General features: G+C 37.2%; 1 protein-coding gene across 1 annotated transcript; it reads left to right on the plus strand.

The window, feature by feature from the left end:
• The first annotated feature begins 744 nt into the window (after positions 1-744).
• KNSTRN (kinetochore localized astrin (SPAG5) binding protein) lies at positions 745-10,313 on the plus strand. Its single transcript, XM_083350321.1, has 8 exons — positions 745-863; positions 3,134-3,269; positions 3,701-3,772; positions 4,525-4,633; positions 5,997-6,111; positions 7,090-7,151; positions 8,105-8,179; positions 9,544-10,313. Exons 2-8 carry the CDS (start codon positions 3,181-3,183, stop codon positions 9,682-9,684), a joined length of 663 nt encoding a protein of 220 aa, XP_083206447.1. The 5' UTR covers positions 745-863; positions 3,134-3,180; the 3' UTR covers positions 9,685-10,313.
• The last annotated feature ends 263 nt before the right edge of the window (positions 10,314-10,576 follow it).

The raw sequence follows: 10,576 nt of genomic DNA on the forward strand, positions 1-10,576 counted from the left end.
CAGCTAAAATAAGATTCTAGTAGCCAGACATACTGTAAATTAAGATTAACAGGTTAAGGCTATCTTACTTTGCTCTTGTTACGCAAGAAAAATGTTCAGAAAAATCAAGTTACTCTAGGAACGGTTACAGGTATTAGAAAATGAGATCAGCAAAGAACATACTCAGGCAAGACCCATTTTAAAGAGACCGGCTCCCTGGCTCTTATAAACCTTCCCGATTCAAGTGTTATCGGATCGGGAGACGTATGGCTCAGTTGATTTATAGTACGGACTTTCTTCTAAACAGAGACATCATAAACCGCTCTAACGTCCCATTAAAAGCTGTTTCAGAACAATTTTTTTTTCTTCGAAGAAAAGCAAAGCAATCAAATGACCCACTCCCACTCTAAATTAAGACCACCCTGTAAAACGATGCAGGCCAGCTTCTTCTATATAACATCTACGGGAGTTTCCTCCTCCTCCTCCTCCTCCTCCTCCTCCTCCTCCTCCTCCTCCTCCTCCTCCTCCTCCTCCTCCTCCTCCTCCTCCTCCTCCTCCTCTTCTTCTTCTTCTTCTTCTTCTTCTTCTTCTTCTTCTTCTTCTTCTTCTTCTTCATTCCGTTCACGCGCTTGAACGTTTGGCGAAAGAAGTCCTCCCCATCTCGGGACAGGGCGTTTAGATATTCGGCGCATGCGCGCGGGAGACTTTCCTGGGCTTCTAGCTGTCGCGTTAGGTCGAGTGGCAACGCCCTTTGCGATTCAAATAGCGGCGGGACGCTGTCGTAGAAAGCAGCCTTTTTGGGCTGCGCTGGAAGCTTCTCTGAGAGTCGTATGTCAACAGGTTAGAAGTTCCGGGGATCAGATTTGGGTCTCGCCTGAATGACGGTGCGCGCACGTTGTGTGTACGTAGATGTGGTTGGGAGGCTTTCTGCTGAAAGCCTTTATTTGAAATTAAGTAATGTTCGCCGGCAACTGTTTCTGTCACATGGGTTCCTGACTGTGATTCATCGCTTTGAGACCAAAGGATCGCAATGTATTTTTATCGAGGGCCGTTCAAGAAAAAAGTTTAGGAAAGTTGAAAGGTTATAGTATAAAGTTGCTAGGAGTAAAGGAGAATATTTGTAACTCAGGATTGAAGTGAGGGGTCCTTGGTGCTCTCTGAGCTTGGTTGTTTTCTTGCAGGGTTTCGTTACCCAAACTAGGTAACATCAGTCTAGCACTGATGACGTTACCTAATTTGGATAATGAAACGTCTGCAAGAAAATAACGAAGCTCTGAAGTTGCTACATAAGAAAAGACAGCACAGTATATCACACTGGTCCTTGATATCTTTGCTTGGCCTATAAAAGTGTGGTGTTTTTTTTAACTTATAGAATGTGAAATCTCAATATACTTCAGAAAAATCTTATTTTCCATTCCTTTCTATGAAATGAAATCAAATGAACTTAAAATCCCATGAAATTGGTATGCATTTCTAAACATAGATTATGCAACACGTTGCATCAGTTTATCTCTAATGCAGTTTATACATTGTTAATTCGTTCATAAAGGTATGAGTAAGTAAACATGATTCAGTATGCAACATGAACATGGCTATTTTTGATTAAAGTGAGATTTGCGGAGAAAAGGGTTAATGACCTAAATAAAATTATTGCAAATTACTTTGAAGGTTGTGAGAGAAATACTTATTTTGCTCCCAAACAGAATACACTGCTGTCATAGAAAATAAAATAAAAAATAATGGTTGTTTGCAATGCTCATTACATATCTTACAATTTGATTAACAGCTACCTTTACCATACTGTTAACTGTCTTTTAGTGTACTTGCTGTCTTGAACCAAAACAAATTCCAGTTTCTAGAAAGTGGGCTTTATATATTGTTTTAATTGTAAAGCTAAGCTTCCAGAAACTCGAAATGATAGCAACCTGGAGTTTAAATAGCACACTAAATTAGAAACCTTGAATAAACTACTATGCATAGTGCAAACTGTAAAGATTAGTTTCATACCATATGCTAAGCCCAAACGAGCAAAATATATTGCAGTTCTCTGCAGTACAGTATATGAACTTTCTAATAATTAATACAGAAAAGGAATACTTTAGAATTGCTGTTCTCCCTCTGCCTTTACAAGGATATTGTGCCTAATGAACTTTTAGCAGGCTGGGCTTCATGCATACTCTGCTATTGTAGGAACTGTTGATCTGCAGCACTTTATATCTTTTAAACTTTAAATATGGAGACAGACAAATATAAGATCCCTGTTTACATTTCCCAACAGCCCAAAACAACTGGCATTCTAAAAAGTCTGTTAATGTGTTATCCTATAATTAGAGAGCAATTATCTTATTTCTTCCTGTGTTGCAGAATCTTTGCAAAGACAACTTCAAATGCTTTTCTTAACTGTGGTTGGTAATCTTAGATCAGCCTGATGTGAATTAGACTTATAGCTAGACTTATAGCTAAACTTATAGCTAGAACTATGTACTTGAACCCCACTCATCATTTGAGGTAATGCCTGGTCAGGTAAGAGTGGAATTTTATATCAAGATAGTATTCTGTTATCGTCAAATGTTTTGGGCTGCAAACCTTATATTTATTTATATTGTTTGTCAAGCTAACTAGATTTTTTTGAAAATACTATTTAAAATATCAGGATGGCATCAGGTTTTGTGCATATATTCTGGGTCAGTAATCAGTTTTGGTTTTGCATTTTAGACAAAAGGCTAGGAATTCAAATTTGGTGAAATATAAGAACAAGAAGCTGTGTCGGTTAAAAATCAGAAATCAAATCAAGCTTTTGCAAGTGGACTTGATGAAGAAATTGTCTTGCTTATACAAAGATTTAAAGAAGAGAAAAAGCAATAGATTTTCTGCTCTTTTGCCTTATCCGAAGTTCTGCACAAATTAAGAGTACGGGATTTCAGGAAGAAAGATACAATAATATCAAAATTATTTTATTCCTCTGCCATCACATTATTCTTGTTATTGCTAAATCTTGCAACTTTTTCCATTTATTTCCAAATTTCATTTCACTCTTAAGGTGTTATAAAATTACCCTCTCATTTTAGGTCTCATCCTCAGCTTTTTCTCCTTAATGTTTACCTGAGGGCAGGAATTTTCATTAATTATTTGCCCAAATTTGCCTTATTTACAGAGGTGCAGCCCTGTGATTATTCAAAGCAGCAAAGCCGTAACAAAGAGATGGACTCAAAGCCCCTGAAAGATCCTGATTTTACGTGTGATGCAAACAATCCTACTGCATGTGTTGCCTTCAAAGCCCCAAATCAAAGGTATATATACTTTTGCTATGATTGCCAAAATATCTATTCTTTTGGCAACTCCATTCCATATACCACCAGTTCCATATACCAGCGTTTCCCAACCTTAGGAACTTGAAGATGCGTGGACTTCAACTCCCAGAATTCCCCAGCCAGCATAGCTGGCTGGGGAATTCTGGGAGTTGACGTCCACGCATCTTCAAGTTCCTAAGGTTGGGAAACGCTGCCATATACCTTCCTTTTTAAAAGAGAGAATTTGCAATTTCTCTTCTTCCCTCCCACCAAAAAAGAAATTTGACCTAATATGTCAGGGAGGCTAAAATTAACATTCCTAATCAGAATGCTTTGCTCTCTTTCTTGTTCTCCATGTTTGCTGTATTGAAATGTTTAGATTTAGAATCCTTACGTTGTTGCAATATCTTATTTGTTCCTCTCATATTAAGACTCATGAAGCCAGTGAAAAAAGTTGCACTGCCAACCCCTTTGAAGAAAGGATTGCCGATAGCTACACGATCGTGAGTACTTGCAAGCAAAATGTCCTCCCTTTCCCCCCCCCCTCCTACTTTGTGGCAGAATGCCTTAGAATGCTTTATAAAACATGTTTTAAATATTCCAAATTTCTAATGTCCTCTTCAAATTTGAAAATACTGTTACAGCCTTATTTCAACTTCAAAACAAACTATTCTGATAAAAATTGGAACAATCTGTTTCGAGAATAGAACAGTTTTAGCAAGATTAGAAAAGCATGAGTGAGTAAGAATATTCTAGAGCCCAAACTCTGGACTCTTGACATGTTTTATAAGCCTCTAATTCTTTACAAGAATGTATTTCACTTAAGTTGTGTTTTATTTTGAAAAAAACAAACTGCCGTAAGTGCAGCATTAGCTATGTACAATAAATGCAGGACAAAATATGTTATGAAAATATCACACTGTAAATATTTGGTTAGGTTAGATTAGATTGTATTGTGGAGTTTGTACCACATAGATTTCCATTATTAGTGTGGATGTACATTACAATTTCCAGACATTGCTCAAAGTTGGCTGATTGGAGCAGCCTACAGTATAAGCCTTGTACATAAATGAATACTTAGATACTGATATAGGCTGATCAGGTAGTAGTGCTTCTGGATGAAGGCATTATGTGGTGAATATCTTAAATTTTAATAATTTCTCTATATTCCTCTTTTCCATCTGCAAAATAATGAGTGTTTTTGATCTGTTATTAAATGCAAGCAAAATTGCCATCTATGTTTAATCACTATTAGATTCAATAGCCCTATGAACAGATACAGACGGGAGGCCGAACTCAGAAACAAAAACAAGTTCCTGGAGAGTGCCAAGAATGAACTGAGTTTAAAAGTGGAGGAAATGCAGGTAGGAGGCAAACTTGGCTTTTGTTATTATGCGATGAACCAGGTAGAATATGGGCAGTTCCTACAATTTTCTAATTCTAATTAATTTTTTGAATGTGTAAGCCCGGTCTTTCCTCTGCTTTGTTATTTTCATCTTTGGAGTAATGAGGGCTGTGCAGGTTATACAAGAATGACAGACTGGAACTACTTTAAGGGTTTTATATCATTTCACAATATATCATTTCATAGAGGATTAAAGTCTTTTTCTTCTGTTTGGTGTGGAAAATATTTGTCTGTGGATTGTCTTCTTAGAAGAGAAAATCTATGTAACTTTATTCTCCAGTATTTCTCTCTATAGACCCATGTTCAGTTCTGTCCTACTTTTGCTTAGTCCAGAAAAAGAATTAAAAGTGGAGGGAATAGTCTATGGGCTATTTTTCTTTTCTTTAGCCTATATATTTGTTAAAAGATTGTTTTTCACAGTTCCACAAATATAGCACTCTACAGATATGGACCAATTCCATGATTTTCCAAAGTCCACATATTTGGAGGACATCCAAGTTTGGAGAAAACTGCAATTTTCTTTCCTTAGCTCTCTTGATAGCTCCCACTGCCAGAAGTGACCAAGGACAAAGCGAGGAAGCATGATAAAATATTTTGCCTCCGTACAGCTGGCTTTTGAAGGAGGTTGTAACTTATGTCATTTGCTTTCTAAGGGCAGCCCCCTAAACCTCCTAGGGGTACTATTCAATTTTTGCATGATGTCCATTTGGATATCTTCCCATAGCAGAAGAAAAGAGAATTTGGTACTTGCCATTAAGATGCGGAGGCATCTGTGCATTTTCATAGCGTGGATATGCCTTCAGTGCTTAATTACTCCACCATGTTTCCTAGCACTTCAAGCTAGTTCATGAAATAAGGCAGGAGAGGCTTCCATATAGGAGAGAAGAGATGAACCAACCCTCCCTTTTCAGTGTTGTAACACCCATTCCCTAAGTTTGCTGTCCTACCATACCAAAACAAGAATTGTCTCAAGGTACATCAAAGTTCCATTCTCCCCCTACATTTTTGAAACGATGGAACACTGGGTAGAGAATGAAATTCAGCCATGGAGCCATATTCAGCCACCAATACTAAATTACTAAATTACCGTTTTGTGAGATTACTGAAATCCTACTTCATGTAACACGTTTTCTAAATCTTAAGAAATCACCTTATCATCATTGCTGATATTTATAATAGCCACAAGAAAATAATGTCCCTCCAAATAAAAAGGGTTGTTCTATTGCACAATTCTTCATCTTTTCTGATGCCTTATTTATTTCTTAAAGAGCTAATAGAAATAAGTAGTTTTCTTAATTTGCCTTTTGGTTTGGTGTCTGCAGAAGGATGTGAAAGAGATGAAAGAGCTATGTGATAGCCTTGAAAAAGAAAATGATAAGCTGAAAAAATTTCAGGAAAACTGCCTCCTGATATTAGAAGCCAGGAATTGTGACCCAGGTAAAGCATATAGTATTCTGTGCTTATTGCAAACAAGACAGTCATATACAATATTATTTCTGTCACTATCTTTCCTCCAGCAAAAGACTAAAACTCCTATGATGGTAGGGCCTCTTCATGTAATTAAGACTACCTAGACTAGTGTTTCCCAAAATGTGATCCATGAATCACTGGTGCTCTAGGGAACTTCACCAGGTAATCTGACACAGCCTGTTTGACACTATAGCCTGCATCTGCTTCTAAACTGTCAATCATCTGCTCAGTCTTTTTAATATGAGAGGCTCACTATTTAAAGATACCTGTTAAACATTCTCAACCAGCGAATTGTGCTAACAGTAGCTAGTACTGTATAGCATTGTATACATAAAGCAATTCAAATGATTAATACATTTTTAAGTTTAGATTAAATTTTAATATTTTTAAAATGGAGAGGATGTGAAATCATATAGAAATGCAACTGTAATAATCATGCTGAAAATATCCATCATTTTAGAGGTTCAAACATAGGGAGGAAATTTAATTATTTAATTGGGTGGGCCCCACATTTTCCAGCAGAAAGTTTGTGAAACATTGATACAAAGTAGAATCTAAGTGATACAAAGCAGAGAGATGTTTTTCTACTGTTTTGTAATGTATGGACTAAGCCACTTTAAAGTTCAACCGCTGAATAAATTATTAGATAACCAGTCATTCTGATTAGGCCAGGACAAGAATCTTTCCCATTTTTGCTGCCTAACTGAAGGTTGGATGGTTGGATGCTTTTTTTCACTCAGAGCATATGTTCTGCCTCTGAAATAAGATCTCTTTGTATGAGATCTTTCAGATTCATGTGATATTATTCGGAAACAGATGTTTTGGAATTTCTTACCAAAGGAGGTGGCAGAATAATCCCAAAGTTACTCACCTTCTATGCTTTCAGTTGAATGAGAAGAAATACAGCTGATATATTTGAAATGCAATAAAATATTTGAAAATTAGTTACAGGTGAACAAATTTGGGAGGAGGAAGAAATGAACAAGAAGATACAAACTGAGATAACGGTAAAAATGTGATTCTGTTTACTATTCCCAAGGAAAACTATAATCTCAGGCAGTCTTAAGGTTTTGTTACTAACCTAATAGTTCCAAAGCATGCAAATGCAAGTAGATAAATAAGTACTACTTTGGTAGGAAGGTATCAGTGTTCTATGCGCCTCGGCATATAGTGAAGGCTTTGGACAACGCTGACTTCCTCGGCTAGGAAACGGAGATGAGCATCACCCCTTAGAGTTGGACATGACTGGACAGGGAAAACCTTTAACTTTTTAAAGCAAGGACAGATTACAGGGTACAACAGCTAACCTAATAGTTGAACCTTACTTCTACATTGGCAACTGTAGTCTTATCAACTGTTTCTGAGGATGGTAGCCTGAGGGAGTGCAGAGTTAAGGCTGTGTAATATAAGGGACACGGTGGCTCAGTGGGTTAGGACGCTGAGCTTGTCGATCAGAAGGTCGGCAGTTTGGCGGGTCGAATCCCAAGTGCCGCGTAGCAGAGTGAGCGCCTGTTACTCGTCCCAGCTTCTGCCAACCTAGCAGTTCGAAAGCACGTGAAAATGCAAGTAGAAAAATAGGGACCACTAAGGTGGGAAGGTAACAGCGTTCCGTGCGCCTTTGGCGTCTAGTCATGCCAGCCACATGACCACGGAGACATCCTCGGACAAGCGCTGGCTCTTCGGCTTTGAAACAGAGATGAGCACCGGCCCCTAGAGTTGGAAACGACTAGCACGCATGTGCGGGGGAACCTTTACCTTTACCTTATATAAGGTTGTTGAATGGCTTACTGAGTGTGTCCCTTTCCAGTGTTTTTTTTCTGAGGTGGCTTCTCTATTCTACAGCAAGCTGCTGAATTTAGTTTATAAACCAAGTCATGGGTATAAAACAACTTAAAGTTTTACTTTTAATTATGAATTAGAAGTTTATAATACTGCTATTTCTACCGTCTTTGCCTTTCAGGTTTTATCAGACAAACTTAATGCTGACCTTGAATTGTTCATCCAACTGACTAAAGGGGAAAAAGAAAATCTTCAGGTAAAACTAGGATCGATTTTCCTCTCTTCCCCTTCAGATGCATGTATATTAATACCATACAACATCTGTGTTTAATATTTGTAATGCTTTTATTCTAACCCTATGCTAACAACTTCTGTATATCTGTAGGAAAAAAACCCTCTGAATCTTCTTTTGGTGTGGTAATTTTTTATTTGTATGTATGTATTAATTCCAAAAAAACACTTAGTTTTGTGCAAGCAATTTGTGACAGATGTTTTTCACCTAACTGATGCATGTAAGAAGGGACAAACCTATTCTGTTGAAACTAAAGACAGAAGAAAAACCTACACGTTGAAACTAAACTAGATTCAAGTTGAATCCTGTACTAGAAAGAACTTAGTGGTAGTAACAGCTGTTAAGCAAAAGAACAGTGTGCCTAGAAGAATATGGCCCATCCATTTTCTTTCCTGGAATATTTGCAAGGAGTGGATAACCCTTGCTGGTGTTAGATCAATGGATTTATACACAAACTAGGGAATTGAACTAAATGACATAAAGTCTGCTCCAGGTCCTATATTGTGATTCAGTTTCTCTACAGGTGGTCCTCTACTTGCAATCATTTGTTTAATAACTTTCTGAAGTTACAGCAGCACTGAAAAAACTGATTTACAAGCAGTCTTTGTACTTATAACCATTAGAGCATTCCCACAGCCATGTGATCAAAAATTGGGCAATTGGCAATCAGCAAGTATTTACAGTGGTTGCAGCATGCTGGGTGTCACATGATTACCCTCTGCAACCATCCAAGCCAGATTCCGACACAGCCAATAGAGGCAGCCAGATTTATTGCTTAACTTTGTCATTACCTTAACTATGTGATTTGCTTAACGGCAGTGGCAAAAAAGCCTTGGTGGAGCAGTGGGCTAATGCCTCCTTAAGTAACACCAGCTGCCTGCAATTAGTGCAGGTTCGCATCCCACCAGGCTCAAGGTTGACTCAGCCTTCCATCCTTCCGAGGTAGGTAAAATGAGGACCCAGATTGTTGGGGGCAATTAAGCTGACTTTGTAATAATGCCGCTTGGGGTGTGTGTGAAAGCCCTAATAAGCAGGCATATACATAGAATGAAGGCTATTGCTAAGCACATTGATTTGTGCTTTAGATTGTAAGTCGCCCTGAGTCTTCGGAGAAGGGCGGGATATAAATGGAATTTTTTTAAAAAAGGTCATAAAATAGCATGCAACTCATTTAACAATTCCCTTGCTTAGCCACAAAAATTCTGATCCCAACTGTGATCATAAGTTGAGTATTACCTGTATTTCAATTTTCATAACTGTAAAATTTATTAAATGCAATTGTAATAAAGTAGACATTGCTACTTAAACATGTTTTTTTTTCTTTACAGAATGCTCAGACCAGATGGAAGAAGATAGAGGAGGAGAGGACCCACTTCTTAGAGGAACAAGAGTCTTTTCATAGAGAAATGGAAGAGCTGGTTGCTGCCTTAAACCAGGAAGTTGACTTAAACTCATCAAACTTAAATTGAGATTTATTAGGTTTACCATGGATCATTTAAACAATAACTCATATTCTCCAGAATAGCTAGAAATGTAAGAAGATACAAAACTTAATACTAAACTGTACATACCAGAGGAATTTAAAAAATATTGTTTTTCTTGTTTTTCCCATGGCTTTGGAAGCAGCTAATCTAGGTATGTGAGATATACTTTGTTATCTTAATCTCTCAATCTTTCAGTTTTCTGTTCCTGAATAGAGTTCTACTCCCCAAATATTAAGTTACAGACAGAAATGTTCATTCTCCTATTTATCATGGTTGAAGAGCTTTAAGTATGTCATGTCCAGGCAAATGCTCTTCAGACTGAACTTTAGCTTCCATCAGTCCTAGCTAATATGGATGATGACAAAAAAAATTGTGGGAGTTGTTTCCAAAATAACTGGAGCAAGCTATAACAACTATATTATAAAATCTTTAAGCTGTTCCGTTGGCAGGCCATTTTAACGTAATCAATGGGCTCCAAACAAGGGGTAATAATTAAAATCTATTAAATTCTGAGTGGTCATATAATTTGGCTCAATAGGTGATGTATTTATGTTTTCAGTTGACATTTTGTGTAAGTTTTTGATGTTAATGGCAATAAAAATTTACTGTTTAAATTTTACTTCTAATTACTTTTGACCTGTAATCGCTAAGAAGGTATAGAAAACTGATTATTGTATTTTAATTTCCTTTCTGATGTATTTTTACTCTAAAATCTTTCTAGTCAGCTAGGGTAGGTAAAAATACCTCAGCATATTTTAGAAATATGTAAGATTTCTGAACACTTCACAATCTTCAGTTTCCGTTTCAGATATAAAGGTATTTTATTATTAAGCTGCATTAGGTTTTATTATTACTGTACCTACAAGCCCCCATGATT

This window comes from Vipera ursinii (assembly GCF_947247035.1).
Source record: "Vipera ursinii genome assembly, chromosome: 1".
In the NCBI taxonomy this organism is placed as follows: Eukaryota; Metazoa; Chordata; class Lepidosauria; order Squamata; family Viperidae; genus Vipera; species Vipera ursinii.